The following is a 21,368-nucleotide window of genomic DNA, read 5'->3' as shown; positions in this document are numbered from 1 at the left end:
AAAGTCATCATTAAAATTATCATATTTTACTTTTCTTAATAAGTGTGAAAATATTTTTTTTTCTTATATTATGGAACGGAGGGAGTAAGATACGGGAAAAATTTAGTATACATTCAAATCGAAACATGCTAATATGGAACTAATTCCTAACATTCTAACTAATTTGGAACTAATTCCTAACTCAATGTTTATGAATATGATTACAATATGGTTTATATCAGAATCAGAAGACTAAACTTCCTACCAATATGGAAGTGAGGGCAACTGTGAGATTATCATCAAGATCTGTACTGATAGGAAGGGACTCCACAACTGCTGAGATAACAGATACAACTAGGAAACTTATAACCTTTTTCCAGCTTCCCTCCATAAATCCAAATGATGAAAAATACCACATGTACCTGACAAATCACTAGTTGTTAATAAGAGAATTGGTCGCGTGTGTTTTTTCTATGACGATGAAAATGATTTACTCCATCTGATCTCATATATAAGCAAAGATTCATTTTTCATATTCATTGAATAAGTAATGTATCTTGTTCATAATTATTCAATGAATCTGAAAAAAAGAATCTTAAATAATAAATTTCAGACTAAAATTAGGTTCTTTGGGCAAAAGATCAAAGTATCGCCAGCTTCAAATTAGAATCAACTGTGAAAGCAAATTAATTCTAGTTAAAAGCATACTAGGTAATCGCGCGGAAGGGAGATTTAAAAGAAAGTAATACAGGTCCACGGATTGTTACCCAATAGAAGCCAAGAATCCGAAAGAAGCCATTGCAATTGAACCAGCGTAGGACTTGTTTTTGTTGTAAGGTAACTTTTTAGCACCAAATCGCCTTCCAACAACGTCAGCCATACCTGAAATAGTATATTATCAGCGATAAAATCACGTGCTTCTAGGGAGTCACAAGATAAGGCTTCTGCGCTGGAGCGTTAATGTATTTTCATCCAACAACTTAAGATTTTGGAATACTTAGCTTATGGCATTCCTAAAAGTGTAAAACTTTGCGGTAAATATGACTAAAAGTAATTGGCTGAGAAGTATTATTACCATCTCCAGCACATAGATTACATATTGCAGCAATCGAAATAGGCGAATTTCTCCAGTATATGATGGATGCCAAAGTAATTGTTACAGAATAATACAATGGTCCCCTTAGAAGTTCCCTGGCGCGGAGGAAAATGTGACATCAAATGAAGAAATAATGTAATAACATGTAATCAATCATGCATTTTTTCACATAAATAACTGTATTCAACAATGAAACCTATAATCTCCAAATCTGCTCATTGATTTCACAGTGGCCTCATCTTTCCATATTCCAAGTCCAATAGCGAGCATCCGAAATACATTGACTCCCATAATAGAAGCAGCAAAGTACGATCCCCATCTATCAGTACTGCAATAATCGAAGAAAGGTCATTCGACAAAGGACATTGCAACAGAACTTTGAACATGTTTATAATTCATAAACTATACAATTACCCGAATAATGGCCAACATAGCATTAATACCAGCCCAATGGTTATATGCACAAGTTTCCTATTCAATTTCTAAACACAAAAAATGTTAATTTGAATTCTGCATATGTGTACAAAATATATGTTCAGAATAACATTATTACAACAGCTATATCTGCATAGTTTATCTAATTTTGTTTTTGAACATTCGTCTATCGTATGCAGAATTATCTATGATAGTCACATTTTCAAATAAATCACAATGAGTAATAACCAAAAAAAATGAACAACTACGAAACATTGTCAAAGACATGGCACATACATGACGCTGATATTGACACACATCTATAATAATTTAAGAAAATGGATCGAATGTAACCATGTCTGAACAGACGTTCAAAGGAACTCATCTGGTTCATGTTAAGACTCACCGGATCAAAAAGTCCTCGTTTTGCAGTTTCTTGCCACAATCTAAGGAAGAAGAAAACAACGACAACAGATATAGTTGTTGCAACGTAATCAGAGATAATAGGGTCGTGGTGGAGAATGGTGGCAGATGGGACATTCCAACGATATGCGAAGCTTAATGTGATGGTGGCAGATGGGACGTTCCAACGATATGTCAAGCCTCTAGCTGCTGCTATTAATAATATGGAGAAAAACTAACTTACTATATGTTCGTTCACAACACATATATAGTTTACTTTTTGCTCACGTCAACAATTACTCTCCCTACGATATTTACTACAAGAAGATTTCAATTGATGTTCAAGTACCTTAAGGTCGATAGGCCAAACAGAGGGGCCTAGGACAACGAGTCAAATACCAAACCAAGTGAGTCTTTGCAGGAGTGTCTACGCGACTGACTGCTTCGTTCATTATCGATAGTTGTTAGCTAAAGGGCAAAAAGTATCGGCTTTGTTGGTGAGTCTGGGGAAGCTCGACTGATATATCAGGTCAAATGCTCCAGGATGGCAAGAGACATCTCAACCCAAAACCTTAAAACATTATGTTAACGAGTCACCTCTATTATAAATCCAACATTCTTCTCATTCATAGTCGATGTGAGATTTAACTCGAGATAAACATCGGGTCAAATGCTACAGGACCACAAGAGAGGGAGACGCCACATTTCAACCCAAAACCTTAAGGCATTAAGTTAATGAGTCACATCTCTTATAAATCCAACACTCTTCCCGATTTATGCGTTTCATTTGAGTTTTGCAAATAATTAGTTGCGTTGATCTCAGTAACAAAAAGTTTCATTTATTAAAATGTCCTTATTAATAGTGGTTATTGGAGTAGTTAAATGAATTGAAATATAAGAGTATATAAGTGAAAAAAATTAATAAATGTTGGATTGATATTCTAAATTGAGGATTTGGATCCTCAGCAGCGGCAACCTCTGCCGCGATGCCTGCTACTGGATCCTGGCCTTTCAATTGATCCATTTAAGTTTCATATTTGAGGTTGCCACTGCTGAGGATTCAAATTGCTAAATTGACAAATAATTTAAGACATAAAAATATTGCAAAAGAGACACTTATACGAGACAGAGGAAGAAATTCTCTCAATATTTTGATATTGAATGGAATAAGACAATTGAGGCATTCTATTATGGATCATCACTTATATATTTCATGTTTACCATAAAGTTAGTCACAATTTTTTCGGTTAACGTGTTTGAAGTTTCCACCATCATTTAGTAGTAACTAATCTCTGATCACTTTTTTAGGAGGTTTAAATCTCTTACCACTTGAATCAATTCATTGGTTTGTTGCATACTAATCGGATTTAAAATGCAAGTAATGTCATATGTGCTGAACCATTCAAATGGTGGTCCATTCTATAATTTACACATGTGATAAGATGTCATATACTCATGTGAAAATGTACCAATGATTTGTCCATGTTATCTAACTTCCTCCAACAAAAGTACTTGCACTTTCCACATCAATCAAAGCATATTTTGGAAAGTCTGTAAAACAACAAAATTATATGGATAATATGACATGTAATAGGATAAGCATGATTTTCATTTTAAAGTCATACTATTCACAATTTCATAATCTCCTCAAATCAACATAGAAATAATTCTCAAAAAAATGTTGAGATAGGTTGAACTGTCCAAATTATAACTTTCCATTTGCCAAAAATGAAAGATCAAAACAATAGTCAGGTTAAAATCTGTTTGTATTTCCTTTTTGTTCATGTTCTACAATTGTGCATTCAGATAGAGGAGGAATCAACTTTTCAAACTGCATTGGATGCAGAATTGCTGATAAGTAATTATGTAATAGAATCAATTATGCTGAATTTCTTTTAAAAGTAGGTTTGTAGCAAAAGTAAGCCTGTTTGATTCAATGTTTGTAAACAACTTCCAAGTAGAAGCAACATTTTTTAGTTTCGTATTCAAAACAATCAAATTTTCCGCGGAATCACAAAATAGTGAGTGAATTTCATAATTGCAAATCAAACCATGCAAATTGCGGTGAACATACACTACAACCACCGATATGGAACTAATTCCGAACTTTAAATTTATGATTACAATATCAGAAGACTATACTTCCTACTAATATGGAAGTGAGGGGAACTGTAAGGTTGTCATCAAGATCTGTGCTGATAGGAAGGGACTCCACAACTGCTGAGATAACAGACACAACTAGGAAACCTATAACCTTTTTCCAGCTTCCCTCCATAAATCCAAATGATGAAAAATACCACATATACCTGACAAAACATTACTTGTTAATAAAGGAATAGATTAAGAACCTATTTGAATTGGTTTATTTGAGCTTATTTGCTTATCTACGGGTATAACTTATAAGTACTTGTGATGTTGTTTGGAAGAGCTCACGAAAACAACTTATGACATGTCCATACGTTGTTTTCAGCTTATTTTCATAAACTCTCCAAAATAGATTATGAAAACAGCTTATAGCTTTTATGAAAATAGTTTGACGTTATTCTATCTTGTTATAGAAATCATTTATACATGAGCATTTATATGATAAGCGATTATGTTATAAGCACATAATTAAGTTGCTTATCCAAATAAGACCTAAGAAATGTTTGTTTAAGCTTTTTGAATGGTCCGTATCGATTTTGTTGAAGCTTCTCTGCACATGATTTGGTCAAAATCAACTTTGAGCAGGGAAGTTTAAAAGAAAGTAATGCAGGTCCAAAAATAGTTACCCAATAGAAGCCAAGAATCCAGAAGATGCCATTGCAATTGAACCAGCATAGGATTTGTTTTTGTTGTAAAGTATTTTTTTACGACCAAATCTCCTTCCAACGACGTCTGCCATACCTGAAATAATATATTAACAACAAAGATAACGTCATGCTTTTTTACGATCAAAATGTTACGTATTTTCATCCAGCAGCTTAAGATATTGGAATATTTTGCTTATTGCATGGCTAAAAATGTAAAACATTGAAAAATTGCAGTACACAGGACTAAAAGTAATTAGCTTAAAATCATTATTACCATCTCCTGCACACAGATTACATATTGCAGCGGTGGAAATAGGCGAAGTTCTCCAGTATACTATCGATGCCAAAGTAATAGTTGCAGCATAATACAGTGGTCCCTTAAGAAGTTCCCTGGGTGGTGAGGAGGAAAATGTGAGACCAAATGAAGAAATATTGTAATGACATGTGCTCAATTATCAATCAGCAGCAGCATACCAAATAGTGTTGCCCTCAATTTAGTCTCTAAAGTATCACTCTCTCTTCAACTCGGTCTCTTAAGTTTATGAAATTTGTCATTTTAATCCCTAAAGTGACGGATTTCATATACTAAAGAGACTATTGATTATTTATATATACTTTAGAGACTAAATTGATGGTTTAGTCTTACAGATAAAAATTAGTAAAATATTCGTTTTGTATCATGTCTGGATCGATAAGCATCAGCTTAACAACCTGACAGTAGAATATGTCTTCTTCTTCACAGAATTAACAGTAAAATTATATAACAATTTAATGTATTCTATTTTGCAACCTATGATCTCCAAATCTACTCATTGATTTCACTGTGGCTTCATCTTTCCATATTCCAAGTCCAATAACAAGCATCCGAAGTATATTGACTCCCGGAAAAAAAGCAGCAAAAAGAGATCCCCATCTATCAGTACTGCAATAATCGAAGAAAGGTCAATCAACAAGGACATTGTAATTGTAACATAACTTTGAACAGGATCATAAAATAATTCATAAACTATACAATTACCCGAATAACGGCCAACAGAGTATGAATACCAGCCCCATGGTTATATGTACAAGTTTCCTATTCAATTTCTAAACACACAAAATTTTAATGAGCATTATGCATATGTGAAGAATATATACATTTAGAAAAACAGTAAATCAATAACTAAGTAATGGTAACATACAAAAAACCGAAAACTGCTCTCTCTGAAAGATAGCAGTAGCACTGGTCCTGGTTAAGATTAGCTTCTAGCTTCTGAAATTTCTCACAAGCTAAGTTATTTAGTTCCTAACTATCTGAAGTTTATGGTTTCTTGAAGAGAGAAGTCAGATAAAGGAGCTTCTAAAAGAGTTGAGGTGTAAAAGCTCATTCCAACTTATGCAGAAAGCTACCATTCCAAATTTTCTTTTCCTATAAGTGCTTGTTGAATACTAGTTTATCTAAACTAAGTGTTAAATCATAATGAAAAATATCCAAAATAATGAACAACTTGGCAACACACATGGACACTGGATACGACAAACGACACAAGTATTGATTTAAGAAATGTTATCCGGTGTCAAACACTAAACACACCTTCAATCAGGGCTACATAAATGTATATTCAAAATTGAAGTATTAAGACTTACCTGATCAAAAAGTCCTCTTTTTGCTGTTTCTTCCCACAATCTTAAGCAAGAAAAAGCAACAACACCAGAGATAGCTGTTGCAAATAAATCAGAGACAAAAGGGTCATGGTGGAGCATGGTAGCAGATGGCAGTTTATGACGAGAAGGAGACTGTAATGGAGTAGTTGTGGTGGAAGAAAATAAGGAGGAAGAAGAAGTGAGATGAGAAATGAGTTTGAGTGAGAAAAAATTAGGTGAAGAATGGGAAATGAGTGTGAAGTGTGTGAGAAGAGTGAGAGAAGAAACACAGGTAACTGAGTCAAATCTGATGGTGTACCCCATTTCACTTTCCATTTTGTCTCTTGAGTTATTACTACTACTAGTACTTGGTTCACAACGACTTGGTTTTATGCAAATGACAGCAACTACACCCACCTATCTTGTTGAGTAAATTACTAATTTGCAGCTTGAAATTGTAGGACTCGGGCATTTATATCATGAAACATGCGGATAGACAACAAATACTATGATTTTGAATTATGCCGAGCAACTTGGTCCTTGGCGTCCTCCTGCTAAATTGTATCTAATTTACCGTCAATTTAGTCGTTGAATTATATCACAAACAAAAGAATGAATCTCTGAATTATATCGATTAGTATCAAATTAGTTCTTACAAATTAACAAAAGGACTAAATAGCGGGTGGAGGATAGTCATTTTACACAAAAATCTAAAATAATAATAATAATACACTACAACCACCAATATGGAACTAATTCCTAACTTTCTAACTAAATTGGAACTGATCCGTAACTTACTTTTTACGATTACAATATGGTTTATATCAGAAGACTATACTTCCTATTAGTATTGAAGTGAGGGGCACTGTGAGATTATCATCAAGTTCTGTGCTGATAGGAAGGGATTCCACAACTGCTGTGATAACAGACACAACTAGGAAACCTATAACCTTTGTCCAGCTTCCCTCCATATATCCAAATGAGGAAAAATACCACATGTACCTGACAAATCACTAACTGTTAATAAGGAAATAGATTAAAGGATGTTTGTTAAGTATGTGTTTGGTTCTGCGGTAACAAAAATTGATTTTGAATGAATTGATTCTGTAAACTTGATTCTTGCAAAAAGCAAGTTGAATGTAAAGTGATTTATGTTTGGATACATTAATGTAAATGTGAATTAGTTAACAAATTTGAAGCTAGAAATTTAAGGTAGAGGCAAAATCTCTAAATTCTAGCTTCAAGTTAAAATTATGATGTGAAATTTAAGTTAAGTTATCACATGGAAGTGAAATTTAAAAGTAATACAAGTCCATAGATAGTTACCCAACACAAGCCAAGAATCCAGCAGATGCCATTGCAATTGTACCAGCATAGGACTTGTTTTTGTTGTAAGGTAACTTTTTACCACCAAATCTCCTTCCAACAACGTCAGCCATGCCTGAAATTGTATAATAACAACAACGGTAAAATCATGTTCGTCTAGGAATTCACATGATAAGGCTTCTGTGCTCCTTTCGGTGCAGCTTATTAGATATCAAACCGTTTATGTATTTTCATACAACAACTTAAGATTTTGGAATGCTTACCTTATGGCATGGCTAAAAGTATAAAATATTGCCTAATTGCAGTAAATAGGATCAAAAGTAATTCGTTGAGAAGTATTATTACCATCTCCAGCACACAGATTACAGATTGCAGCAATTGAAATAGGCGAAGTTCTCCAGTATAATATGGCTGCTAAAGTAATAGTTGCAGCATAGTACAATGGTCCCCTAAGAAGTTCCCTGGTGCAGAGGAAACTATGAGACCAAAAGAAGAAATAATGTATAGAATAAAGATATGTACTCAATTTTGTATCAGGTCTCATTTGATCAGCATCGACTTAACCATCTGACAGTAAAATATGTATTTTCTTGACAGAATCAACTGTAAAATTAGCTAACTATTATAGTCACGTCAGATGTTCAAATATTCTCACTGGCATTAATATATTCAATTTTGCAACCTATAATCTCCAAATCTGCTCATTGATTTCACTGTGCCTTCGTCTTTCCATATTCCAAGTCCAATAGCAAGCATCCGAAGAATATTGAGAGCCGGAATTAAAGCAGCAAAGTACGATCCCCATCTATCGGTACTATAATAATCAAAGAAAGGTCATTGAACAAAGGACATTGTAACAGAACTTTGAACATGCTCATAATCCATAAGCTATACAATACAATTACCCGTATAGTGGCCAGCAGAGCATGAATACCAGCCCAATACTTATATGTACAAGTTTCCTATTCAATTTCTGATCACAAAAATTTAATTAGCATTTTGTATATTTTCAAATAAACAGAAAATCAGCAACTATATAATGGTAACAAGCAAAAACCCAAATGTTATCCTCTTAGAAAGATAGCACTAAGTCCCGGTTAAGATTAGCTTCTAGCTTATGGAAGCTTCTCATCAGATATAGGTATTTGGTTCCTAAGTAACAAAGGTTGATGTATAAAAGCTTGTTGCAACTTATGCAGGAAGCTATTATTTAGAAGACTCGTGATTATTACAAGATTGTTTCAATTTTTCTTTTCCTATAGAAGTGCTTGTTGAATAGCTTATCTAAACTAAGTGTTAAATCACAACGAATAATAACCAAAATAATGAACAACTATGAATTACTAACAAAGACACCGGACACACACTGGTATTGACATGTAGACAATAGTAATATGAAAGTAATTGAATGTAACCATGTATGCAATTCAGTGTAAGACACTGAACACGCCATCAATGAGTGCTACATAGATGTGTACAACTCTTTACATATGAAATGGCAGCAACAATCTTAAAGAAACTCAGAAACTAAGAATTTTTCATCAGACATTACTCATTAAGCATGAAAAATTCTAAGCTACTTTTAAAAAAAGTCAGCAACTAAAGAAAGTCTAACTGTTCTGTCACTGTCAGGCCTAGCTCGGAAAATGCTGATATTGCTTTCACCCAAATTCACACTCAGGATTTTACTGTTGTGTGTGAGTTTCTGGTGGCGATTGCCACTTCATCTTCGAACCAAAAAAAGAAAGAGAAAGTCTAACCAGATGTCTAGAATTACCATGAGTTTAACAAAATCATAGTAGCAAGTGATTCTGTTGTAGCTACTACAAAGTATAGCTTTTGTCAAAAGCAGATTTGGATTCTCTACATTCAAAAATCCTACATTCACCGATACAGATTTGGATTCTCTACATTCAAAATTCCTACAATCACCTAAATTTAGTTTATTTTTTAAGTAAATTTTATCATTACCACCTACCATACTATCTCTCTTAGCATATTTGCACTAACTATAAGTGAATGTAGGACTTTCGAATGTAGAGAATCCAAATCCGTCAAAATCATGGTAGCACATCTTGATTCTGTCAAACTCAGTGTCAATCCAAATCACTTTTTACATCTTTTAAATTTAATCTTAAAGTTCCTTCACAGGACTTATGATTCTAGAAATTCAACAAACACTTCACTAGAACACAATAAATTGCATAAAAAAATTGTCTTTCCAAAATTCCAACAAACCCTATAAGTGAAAATTCCACATTTCACTCATCAACCATCCAACTCCATTTTAAGTTAAATTAAAAACAACCCATCTCAATAAAAACTCGAAATTTGAAGATTTAAGACTGACCTGATCAAAAAGTCCACGTTTTGCAGTTTCTTCCCACAATCTAAGGAAAGAAGAAGCAACAACACCAGAGATAGCTGTTGCAATGAAATCAGAGACAAGAGGGTCATGGTGGAGCATAGTGGCAGATGGAAGTTTCCGGCTAGAAGGAGAGCGTAATGGGGTGGAAGAAAATAAGGAAGTAGAAGAAGAAGTGAGAGGAAAAATGGGTTTGAGTTTGGAGAGAAAATTAGGAGAAGAATGTGAAATGGGTGTGAATTGTGTGAGGAGAAGAGGGAAAGAAGAAGAAGAAGAAGAAGAAGAAGAAGAAACACGAGTAACTGAGTCAAATTTGATGTTGTTGATGATGATGTTGTTGATGATCATTTTTGGGATTGTGAAGAATTGAAGAGAAGTTAACTACCACATCTTGCTTTCACCATTCACTCATTCATTGGTAGATTGGTAGATGATTATTACAATGAAATAGAAAGTGTTTTTGTCTCTTTTGAGTTTTTACTAGGACTTGGTCCACAATGACTAGGTTTATTATCTACACAACTCACAACAACTACTCTATGTAAATTACCAATTTGGACCTCAACAAGTCACACTTTTTTTTTCTTGGTAAATGTGGTAGATGTTCTCTACGCACAACTGTAGAAATTAGTTTACGGATGATACTAGATATATTTATAAATAGAGACGATGAAACCAGTTGAACTATCCATCTCATCCCAATATAGATAACAATTATTGACTTGGACTTGAAGCCTGAACCCCTTAGCTCAACTCGTTCAACCAGTTGAACTATCCGTCACACCTCAATATAGATAACAATTATTGACTAAGTTTTACTTCGCTTTAAGTCGGAGGGTTAACAAAAAAGAAGACAACAATATAATTTTTTTATTGAAACTAGCAAAAAATTCTTACATTTGCATGTGTTTGTTAATTTGTAATTGATTTATAAAACTGACACAATACGTTGATTAATAAAGAATAAAACATAATTCTTGACTTTATTGTATTAGTCAAATATTCTCGACGTGCAACTGCAGAGACTAATGTCTCGAGTCAAGTAGGACCATAAAGAGTGGCAAAACACTTCGTCAAGAGAATTTAACCCTGCTGCATTACCATGACTGAATTTGAATCTAAGATCTCTAGTTAAGCTGATTTTTTACCATCTCATCTAAGTGCTCTTAGTAACATTACTTATGCTTTGATTTGTTTTGGTTTAATATATGTTTGACTTTTAAAGAAAAGAGAAATGGAGAAGGTGAACTCGAGAGAAGGGCTGTGGTTGAGTTTGAGGTTATTGGGGAGAGAGAGAGAAAGTGGAAGAAGAAGGAATATAAAAGGAGGAGCCAGAGGCGTCTTTTGGGGATGTGCGACATGTGCAACGACATAAGACCTCATAAAAATAGGGGTCTCTATAATTTTTTTATGGGGTAGTAGTATTAGTAAATGAGAGATATAAAACTAGGGATTGCATGCTTCGAAATGAGAAATTGTGGAGTTCAAATACTTGAGATTCTCTTTATTCTAAAAGATTGATTTATTAGTTACAAAATGTCCTAAAAGAGATTTTTCTATTGTGAATAAATTTTTTAGACGCTTTATAGCTAATTGTTATACTATAGTTTTATCAAATGAAGAAGCGTGTAATAGAGATTGTATTGTTTCTAAGACGCATTATAGCTAATTTTGCATTGTTTCTTTTATTATGACATATTTTTAATATGGAGAATGTTAACATGTGCCCTTAAGGCGCATGTTAGAGGAAACAAAAATAGAAATTATTCAAAGCTAATTTGTGCATTTTAACTTTTGAAGCATTTAATTTCTTTTAGGGCACATGTTAACAAGACCCTTTTAATAATCTCACATGGTCTTCAACTTTTTGGAGACGTCCTGTTGTTAAGACTACGAATCTTTTTTATGTTAATTACAAGAATGATTATATTTTTATGTTATTTGCAATTTAAATCAACGACGGTTCTTTTTAATAAAAAAAATATGTTTTTTTATTTATTAAAGAACCACTTTTATATTTTGCACAGAGCCTCCAAAAACTCGAAGACGTTCCCTGGGAAGAGCATTAAGCAACACAAAATTAGAATTTTTCTCTCCCCCTCCATATTCTCCCACACCCTTCAAAATTCTTGTTTTGCCCTTAAGATTATTTCGGAATCTGTTGCGCAAATTATTTTGGAAAACGTTTTCAGCTCGTTACTTTCGAAAAAGGTTTTTCTAAATGCCCCATTATGCAGAAATTCAATTACATTTTTGTTGAAGGGACTTAAACAAAAAGGGACTTAATTTTTGACCCACAAGTAAGTGTTAATCAATTTTATAATGTTTGTGTAGATTGGGTAAATTTTACAATATTGGTTTTAAAACAATTGAATTAGCTCTTGAGAAGAAATTAGGGCTGAATTCGAACCCATAATCTCTGATTAAGTCAAAAGAGATCTCTTACTATCATATCCAAGTACTCTTCCGTAAACACTTGTTATACTTTAATTGTTTTGATTTAATATATGTTTGGCTTTTTTTTTTTTAAAAAAAAAGAGAAATTAAAAAAGAACAAAATAATAAAAATTCGAGTAAGGAGGGAAACATGAATAATTTACTTCTGCTTTTGTTCTCTGTCTGTGTACATCAACAATGTTGGTCTAGTTTGTCAAAAAAAAAAAACACAATGTTGGTCTAGCTTTGGCGTTTTTACACAGACTAATTTATGAGTAAGCATAAGCAAATAAATACGAAAAAAAACTATAAAAATTCCGTTGCCGGGACTTGAACCCGGGTCTTTCGGGTGAGAGCCGAATATCCTGACCAACTAGACTACAACGGATTGCTATGTTACTGTTAAACATAATTATATTTAACCGATCCTTTCTAACTCTCGCGCTAGACTCAGTTTTTTCCATTTTACCATTCTAAATATAAAACTATTTCTTTATTAAACTTTTAAATAATATTCTGATAAATTAATAATCAAAACATAAAAATGATACTCTAATAATAGTAAAACATTTCTTTAAATTATATTTTGTGTCAATTTTCACACTTGTTAGCTATCATATTTTTATGGTTTACTATATTTTAGGTATGAAACTTTCATCGTTGTTTATTGGTGACTAATATCCGTCGAAGAATATGTCAGACACATAACTCCATACACAAGTGATGGTGATTCTGCAAGTGCACATAATCGCAATCAAGTAATAAAGTGATAAGTTTATCGTTCTTCACAAGGATTGTGCCAAAATTACTAGTTTCGCTTAGGAATGAATTTGCATTCGCTTTGGTGTATGAAGATAGTTGTGCGGGTAAAAGTAAATTGCAATAATTAAAGAGCAGAAAAGTAAATTGCAGGAAAGTAAATGGTGTGTGTGTCCATGCGGGATGGTTAAGTGTGATCGGATCCCTCCCTTACTCCTGCTTGGTGGTTATTCCCTTGTTTCCCCCTATCAGGAATTAGGCTATTAAAAATAGGTTTAGAAGCACTCGTTCCCTATTTCTATTACAAACTGTTCAGAGCCTAGTTAGTGGTTACCCTTACTCTGCTTAAATATTCTTGCCGCCGGTTCCACTTTTTTGTTACAAACGTTTATATCATTACCTTTAAGGCTCCATGTGTCACAAGCTGTCACGTGTGCCTCCAACTATTCCTAACTCTGCTCATGTAGAAATTATCGTTCGTTCTAATACTATACTAAGACCTCGTATACTGAATTTAATGGTCTCATCCAGTGGCGGCTTGCACACATGTGCAAGGTGTGCGACGACATCGGGCCTCAAAAATTTGAGGGCCTCGGTTCCAAATTTTGAGGTCCTATAATATTACTTATATATTATTTATACCTATAAAATATCAGATGTATATTAATAGATTAATTTTTAGACCCTAAACTAATAGTTATATACTGTTAATGTTCATATAATATCATATGAGTATCAATAGATTAGCTATCTATACTCGGAAATATAGTTTTAGTCCATTTTAATCTTTCCATAAAATTTAAACTCAGATTAGGAGGTTCCTTTTTGACGTTATATACAAAGATAATTATTTTGTATTTCTTATCCCATTTGATTTGATGCAATTGGTTTAATATTGATAATCTATATGTTTACAAGAATAAAAATAATTTTTTTTATATTATACGCAATTTAAATCTTTTTATAAAAAAAATAAATTTTTTATATTAAGAGGCCACTTTTATATTTTGCGCAGGGTCTCCTAAAACCCGGAGACGCCCCTGGTCTCATCTTGGCCATAACACATCGTCCTTCGTTCGGGATTACTAGCTTCGTTTCCTATGCGATATCCACTAGGTCATTAGATTTTATTCTAATGTGATCAGTATTAAAATAAATATAAAACCAGACGATAAAAGAGTTTGAAAGTAGAAACAATTGAATTTATACCCAAATTATACAAAACCAAGCATTTATAAGGGAGTTCTCCGACTCCACCTAATCTAGGAAAAATATATTACAAAGACGGAAAGAAAAGAACCTTATTGTCCTTGGAGTTCCTTGGCCTCCTTGCCTCCTCCTTAGAGTTCTCCTAACTCTAGAGTGAATATTCAATGTTCTGAATATTTCTGAATATTTTTGTGAATGAATATTAGTGGAGGAGGAAGACTCTATTTATAGTTTTTCATCTGGGTTGGCTTTTCTGCGCGTCCATCGCACCCATCGTGGCCACAATGACGTGTAATTTTGCCTTATCGTGGCCACGATGGATCATGTCGTGGTACGATGGAAGATTTCCTCAGGATTTTCTGCGTGCTTTTGTCGGCATCATCATGTCACGATGACAAGTCATCGTGGTACGATGAGAAATATTTGTTGCAGATTTTCTTCAATTTAAACCGCTTTCTCATCGCGCCACGCCGGATCTCATCGTGGGTACGATGGTGCGCGCTGTTTATTACGTTTTTGCCCTTTTTTGCTGCCTTTTCCACTTTTATTGCTTATGGGTAAGTAACTTCACTTTTTTGGGTATTTGCTTGCTTTTGGGCTTCCACTCCTATTAAAATTACCTAAATTACTACTAAAAATATCATATAATTGACTGTCATCAACAAGTCGGAAAACCTATGTGGCACAATATTTAATATTCTCAGCATCTATACAATTTTTTTCATTAAATATTTTCTATTTAATAAATTACCTTTTAATGTTTTTTAATTAATTACTCACAGTTGGTCAAAGAAATAAATTAATTCCTCACATTTTATGAAAGTTGCATAGATAATTTCTTTATAATTTCTAAGTATTATATTACATTTATTTAATATTATGTTTATTTTTGTACCAAAGAAGAAAAAAAATAATGCAAAAAAAGAAGAAGATAATTAATGATAATTAAATTATTATTGTATATGTGCAAATGTTGGTCAAACAAATAATATAGTATTTCATTATAAATCTAAAAAATAAAATAATATATTTCATCAATATATATATATGTTGGATAGAATTCTCCTTTGTGTACTCATCTTTGTCAATGTTTGCTATCTTGTTATTAGTGTAAGTACATATAAATCATCAAAAAAATCTAGCAAGCCTAAGACAAACAATGGTTTTTGGTTTCTTAGTGCTAAAATTGAGATTTAATTTAAATTTTTTTTTTGTAGGTTATTCAGCTTTCAAGGAATTATGGAAGGATCATCAAACTCAAACAGAAGGGGTGACAACACATTTGCTGGATTTCAAGATGGAATCAATGAAAATAGGATTGATGTGCCTGTTCCTACTATGGCCAATGCCATGCCTGCTGCTGAACATGGGATCCCAAACCCTCATGGGGATGGTCCAGTCATTGATCATAATGGTATTGCTAGAAGGTGAGTTTGATTTTTAATCCCTTATTTTAAATATTATTACAATGTTTTTACTATCTTATAAATAATTCTTTTTTGTCAAAAATATAAATAATTCTTTATTTAAATGGTTCAATACAATTTTAGTAAAATTGACCAAATTTTAATTTAATCTATAATTTTATTGGAATAATTATAGATTAGTCCTCGTTAACTTAATTTAATTGGTAAGGACAATGCATTATATATGCAGGGATCGGAGTTCGAATTCCGAACACTCAATTTCTTCACCTTAAGAGTGAAATTTATAGTCACTAGACAACTTGAAAATAATAATATGAGCGTCATTAATATTTCATTTGTTTCTATCTCCCATTGATATCATCTATGGGTGTTTTGTTTTTATTAAGGAGGATAGAATGGATAGATTTATAGAATTAAGTTTGTTTGTTGCCTCCCTTGCATTTCTTGTGCTTGGGGTGAGCTTTTCAATATATCTTGCTGCATAAAAACCAAGATTTATAGAATTAAGTTAAATTGGATCAATTTATTGAAAATCTAAATTATATTACATTAACATCTGCATGTCACACTGAATTGAAAAAGGAATTTAACCAAGAATTTATAAACACTAGTGAAGATAAATGAAAAAAATACATAAAGTTTCTTCTCAAATTTTTTCATTTGGTGAATAATTTCTTCTCAATTATTAGATAGTGTAGCATTGTACACAATTTTTTCTATCAATATATGATATTTGATCTACATTTTTTTTTCTTGCTTCTAGACGCGAAAAGAATAGAGAATACGCGAGATCATATCGGTTGAGAAATACAACTCACATAAAAAATCTTGAAGAAAAAAACTGCAACCTAATGGTAATTCTATGATCATTGATCACACCCATATGTGTATATTATTATTTACTCACAAATTGAAATTTTCCTATGAGCTAAAATCTTTAATTAACTATGCAGCAAATAATTTCTCAAGAGGCTCCATTGACCCAACATTACAAAAAAATTGGATCAGTGCTTCAAACAGAACGTAATGAATTGCAAAAAACATTGTCTAGTCTTACTTCAAATGAGGAGGTTCAAAAGGGTAATTTTTAATCTCTTTCTTTAATACTACGTGATTCTCATAACACACTATTAGAAAAATTTGTTGAATTTATAAAGAAAATTCACAATCGAATAAAATAGAAATAACAACGAAAATTAGAGATGAATTAAAGACAAATTTTAAATTTTTTTCGTCTTTATTTTAAAATTTTGTAGTGGTGTTTAGAGACGAAAAAATATAATTAAAATTGACGTCTAATTTTGATGTTTCTAGCATTTCAAAAATATATTAATTTATCTATAATTTTTAATGAGTAACAACTGTTTAAATATACTATCAATATACCCATTTTTTAACTTTTCTTGTGGTTTTCTCCTGGTGATTTAAATTAATGATTTATATTTTTGATGATGGGATGAAATTATTCAGCTGAGTTGAATAGGCTGATGAATGAATTGGAGCAGCTGAAGACAATCAAAGAGGCAAATGATGCAAAGATGGCTAGGAGGAGGGATTTCCTAGGCATATGAAGTGGAACAACTTTGAAGGGACAAATTATATATGAAGATTATGATATAAAATTATGGCTTATAAAAAAATTGATAAAATTAGAGGTTCATTTTTCATGTATGTTATCAATTAATTAATATATAATAAAAGCCTAAATTATTATGAATATTTTCGATGGTATAAATTTAGATGACTCTATTTACCAAAATAAAATAAAATTAGATGACTCTCTGTATTGGGATTTCAAAATTACGAATGTATTCGATATATTTGAAAATTTTAGGTATACATCTTTGATTTTTGAATTAATTGCTAAATTTTATGAAGGGATTTTTAGTCTATCTTTTAAAAAATTATCTTAGTTTAATATTACTTATCAAAATTAAATTGTCAAGATAATAAAATTTAACTTTTTATGAAAAAATGTGTCAAAAAAAAAAACTTTTTATGAAAAATATATAAAAAATTAGTACAGTATATAAACAATAACATTGTGCACTACTAACAAAAACAATAATATTATGATTTTTCTTATGAAATTATTTCTTGAAAATAGCCGAGAAAAGTTTTTTATTTATGAAATAATTGTTAATTTATTAATTTTTTAAACTATACTGAGTATATGAAAACACTTCAATTTATCAGTGTGTTATAGAAACATATCATCTTTCTTCCCTCTACTTTTGTTACATTTTACTGACTTGAGATGGGATGAAAGGTGGTACAATAACTTTTTGGGCCAAAAACAGTGTTAAAGTTGTTGCCATATAACCAAAAAAGTGTTGCACCATCGTAACATGGCCCCAAATGATATTTCTTCCTGATGTAACTCTCACGAAGAGTCCTTCCAGTTAACAAAATTCAACGTATATAAACATAGAAAAAGACCCTAAGGTTTCAATAGAATGAACAAAATTTGAAAACACAAGAGTTACGATAGAGTATATAAAGGAAATATTTGAAAATACCACACTACCCTTACATAATAATATAATTACTATTCTCTAACATCCTCTCTCAATAAACGAAAACGTTTAATAGAATGTGTCTTCGTGAACAAATCAGCAATCTGCAAGGAGGAACAAATAAAAGGCAAAGTAATGGTGCCATGCTGAAGATGATAAATTCAAACGAAAAGATGATACATTAATAGTGGAAGTAGAAGTTGAGGTTGCGGTATCTGGAACTTTCAGCTCATCCAAAACATAAAGTCCCCCATGTTTACGACCAGTCCCAATCAACCTCCCAGATTGTGTATCCTGCACATAACAATGAGTGGAAGAAAACATAACCGAATCTTATATGATGTGATGCTCCAGAATCAATGATCTATATAGAAGAAGAGATACTGGTAAATTAGACGGGGTTAAACTTTTAATATACATGACAGAAGTAGCATATGTGGCTGAGTAGCAAGAAACTTTTGGAACTGCGTAGCAAGATCAAATACTCGTGAAGTAGTCTCATATGAATATACACAATCAATACCAGAACTAATAGGGAGAGGAGCAACCAAAGAATGAGTCATAGCCATATCAAATACTAAGATGAATCAACTAACAATAAATCAAACACTAAAAATCTAACCAAATACCCGCAAAGATAAATCCACAACATCAAATCCAATGAATCACATATACCACCAGTAAAACTTCAAGTGTCCCTTTTTAATTATACTCATTAACAAACATGAAATTATGCAAATACAATGATTCAGTACCAATAAAGTACCAAACTTTGAATTGTTGATCAACGAGAAACAAAACAATTTATTGACGTCGGCGCAAACCCAATTTCCCATTTTTATATTTTTTCAATTTGCAAAAGCAGCGGCGGAAGCATACATCAACCTTGCTTTTTATTTTCTTTCTTTTATTACCAATCAAACAAGCTCTTTGATACCATGTTAAAAAAATTGAACATATAGAAACATAGAGAAAGACCCAGGGGCGGAGCCCCTCATGGGCTGGACAGGGCCATGGCCCGCCCCAAGATTTTCATTTTTTTTCTTCATAGGTATATTATTTAGCGGCGGTTTTAAACCCCCACTAAATAGTCTGTTTAGTTTGTTAATTCTCAGTTTGCGGGGGTTTAAATCACCAATTTGGACCACCAGAATTCTTTCACAGGTTTCCAATTTGTGGGGGTTTCAAACCCCCTCTATTTGGACGATCCAGAATTCTCCCTTATAAATTATTAATTCAAATATCCTTCTGAATTTATTTTTTTTAAGCATCCCTTCTAATGTTTTATTGTTTAATATTTATAAAAATTTTAGAATGTGTAATTTATTTTGTGAAAGTATTCAAGTATATTTTTTTGGAGAAAAAAATGACTCAAATTTTTATTTAAAATAGAGTTTGTGTATAAAAATTCATGTTTTATCAATCTTTTGTTAAAAAATTTTAAATTTATTTATTGAAAATGGTAATGGTTCACCTATTGACTCTTTTTGAGATATTTATATTAGACACGCCCTCAATATGATATATCTTTTTTTAGTAATTTTTTTGCATATTCGATTTATATTCGTAGCGGCCCGCCCCAACTTGTTGGGCTAGCTCCGCCACTGGAAAGACCCTTGAACTTAGGGTTTCAATAGAATGAACAAAACTTGAAAACACAAGAGTTACAATAGAGTATATAAAGTAAATATTTGAAAAGACCACACATACCCTTACATAATAATATAATTACTATTCTCTAACACTTCCTTCATTGCATCAAAGAATGCACAGCCTCCAAAAATCCTTGGCAGGCTCTTGGTCTCTTCATTTCAGATTTTTTCGAGTCTAACAAACTGGCTTAAAAGTGGCTATCTTTACCTTTCTCAAACACTTTTCCTGCATGTATTTGGTGGGCTTGGCGCAATCACAACTTCTGTTGGAACAAAATTGATTTAAAAATGTTTGCCCCTAAATCTATAAAGGTTTTGATGATAACAAAGTATTAATAAACAATTGGAAGGACTAAAAATTTATTTTAAGTGCGCAGATATAAGCATCATATAAGTCCTGAGTGAAGTTCAGAGGATGTGAACTCAGAAGTTCACAAGCGCTCAGAAGATGTTGGACTTCAGAGGTTACAACGTTCAGAGGATGAAGACTTCAGAACTTCCTGTCTGTCTACAAGCTTCATCAAACTCTGAAGATCTCTTTGAAAGCTGTGAAGATTCCCTTTGCTAGTCAACTCTTCTACCAATGGAGAAAAGGACCTTTCAAGCCTGATCAGTTCAGCTACCTCTGTTTTTGTCTGTCCTAACCTGAGAACGTGGGTCTTCAGTTTTGTTAGCTGAATAAGGAAAGTCTTCTCTGCAGTAGTCAAAGTAACTGAAACTCTTTCTTAGTTTTGGATACAACCAAACTGCATCAAGACAGACTGCTTGAAGACAAAAGGTTATCAACTCCAACGGCTCCTTTTGCAACGACTCTTTTCTAGTGGTATATATACTAGAAGGATCAGCTGCAACTCATACACAATTATCAAGAATTGAACGTGCGCTGAACAAACTCTGAACTCTGTGATATACAAGCTCTGAACCTCTTATCAAGTGTTTTTGCACTTTAGCCAAATACTCTGTACTATCTGTATTTGCTCTCTTTAGGTTCATCTAAGAGCATTTGTATATTTTTATATACTTTACTTTTTCTTGAGGAAACTTAAGCTTGTGTGCTTAAGTGTGTAACTTAAACTTGTGTGTTTAAGTGTGAAGTCTTAAGCTTGTGTGCTTGAGCATAGTTGTGAAGTCTCTTGCTTGTGTGCTTGAGCAGGTGTAATCTTGTGTGATTATAGTGAACTCCCTTGGAAGTGCAAGGGGACTGGACTACTCTCGTTTTGTGAGAGGAACCAGTATAAATTGCTTGTGTGATCTCTCTCTCTATCTCTTTAACTTGTTATTTATTGTGTTACTTTTCCGCTGCTAACGTAGTTGAGTTAAGAACTTGAAAAAGTTTTAACTTAGCTAAAACACAATTCAACCCCCCCCCCCT

At 32.6% G+C, this 21,368-nt stretch overlaps 2 protein-coding genes and 1 non-coding gene across 5 annotated transcripts; all 3 read right to left on the bottom strand.

The window, feature by feature from the left end:
* Positions 1-216: 216 nt before the first annotated feature.
* LOC123915118 (probable phytol kinase 3, chloroplastic) lies at positions 217-2,343 on the bottom strand. Its single transcript, XM_045966266.1, has 7 exons — positions 2,262-2,343; positions 1,896-2,104; positions 1,490-1,557; positions 1,272-1,403; positions 1,055-1,170; positions 747-861; positions 217-401 (listed from the first exon to the last, which is right to left on the bottom strand). The coding sequence occupies exons 1-7, from the start codon at positions 2,341-2,343 to the stop codon at positions 224-226; spliced, it is 900 nt and encodes a 299-aa protein (XP_045822222.1). The 3' UTR covers positions 217-223.
* A 1,567-nt stretch (positions 2,344-3,910) lies between these two features.
* On the bottom strand, positions 3,911-10,461 carry LOC123916899 (probable phytol kinase 3, chloroplastic). Of its 3 annotated transcripts, none has more exons than XM_045968476.1 (6): positions 9,983-10,461; positions 5,702-5,769; positions 5,474-5,605; positions 4,958-5,073; positions 4,663-4,777; positions 3,911-4,197 (listed from the first exon to the last, which is right to left on the bottom strand). In XM_045968476.1, exons 1-6 carry the CDS (start codon positions 10,343-10,345, stop codon positions 4,020-4,022), a joined length of 972 nt encoding a protein of 323 aa, XP_045824432.1. In that variant the 5' UTR covers positions 10,346-10,461; the 3' UTR covers positions 3,911-4,019. The 3 variants fall into 3 exon arrangements, with proteins under 3 accessions (XP_045824432.1, XP_045824433.1, XP_045824431.1); XM_045968477.1 differs by lacking the exon at positions 9,983-10,461 and adding an exon at positions 6,310-7,117; XM_045968475.1 differs by lacking the exons at positions 3,911-4,197; positions 4,663-4,777; positions 4,958-5,073; positions 5,474-5,605; positions 5,702-5,769 and adding exons at positions 6,920-7,308; positions 7,633-7,747; positions 7,978-8,093; positions 8,315-8,446; positions 8,538-8,605 and having other exon boundaries at positions 9,983-10,434.
* A 2,287-nt stretch (positions 10,462-12,748) lies between these two features.
* Positions 12,749-12,821, bottom strand: TRNAE-CUC. The gene has a single exon. It is a non-coding gene; the product is annotated as a tRNA-Glu (tRNA).
* Between the last annotated feature and the right edge of the window lie 8,547 nt (positions 12,822-21,368).

This window comes from Trifolium pratense, linkage group LG3, assembly GCF_020283565.1.
Source record: "Trifolium pratense cultivar HEN17-A07 linkage group LG3, ARS_RC_1.1, whole genome shotgun sequence".
Lineage (NCBI taxonomy): Eukaryota > Viridiplantae > Streptophyta > Magnoliopsida > Fabales > Fabaceae > Trifolium > Trifolium pratense.
Note: the sequence above shows the minus strand (reverse complement) of the source record. Positions and strands in the feature narration are given on the sequence as shown.

Coding starts and splice junctions, on each gene's coding strand:
- LOC123915118 (XM_045966266.1), bottom strand. CDS start 2,343: ATGAACGAAGCAGTCAGTCGCGTAGACACTCCTGCAAAGACTCACTTG. Junction 1,404..1,489: donor CTATGTTGGCCATTATTCGG/GTAATTGTATAG, acceptor CGATTATTGCAG/TACTGATAGATGGGGATCGT. Junction 862..1,054: donor TAATCTATGTGCTGGAGATG/GTAATAATACTT, acceptor ATACTATTTCAG/GTATGGCTGACGTTGTTGGA.
- LOC123916899 (XM_045968476.1), bottom strand. CDS start 10,345: ATGATCATCAACAACATCATCATCAACAACATCAAATTTGACTCAGTT. Junction 5,074..5,473: donor AGTAGATTTGGAGATCATAG/GTTGCAAAATAG, acceptor CTCACCACCCAG/GGAACTTCTTAAGGGACCAC. Junction 4,198..4,662: donor GGATTCTTGGCTTCTATTGG/GTAACTATTTTT, acceptor ATGTTTTGTCAG/GTATATGTGGTATTTTTCAT.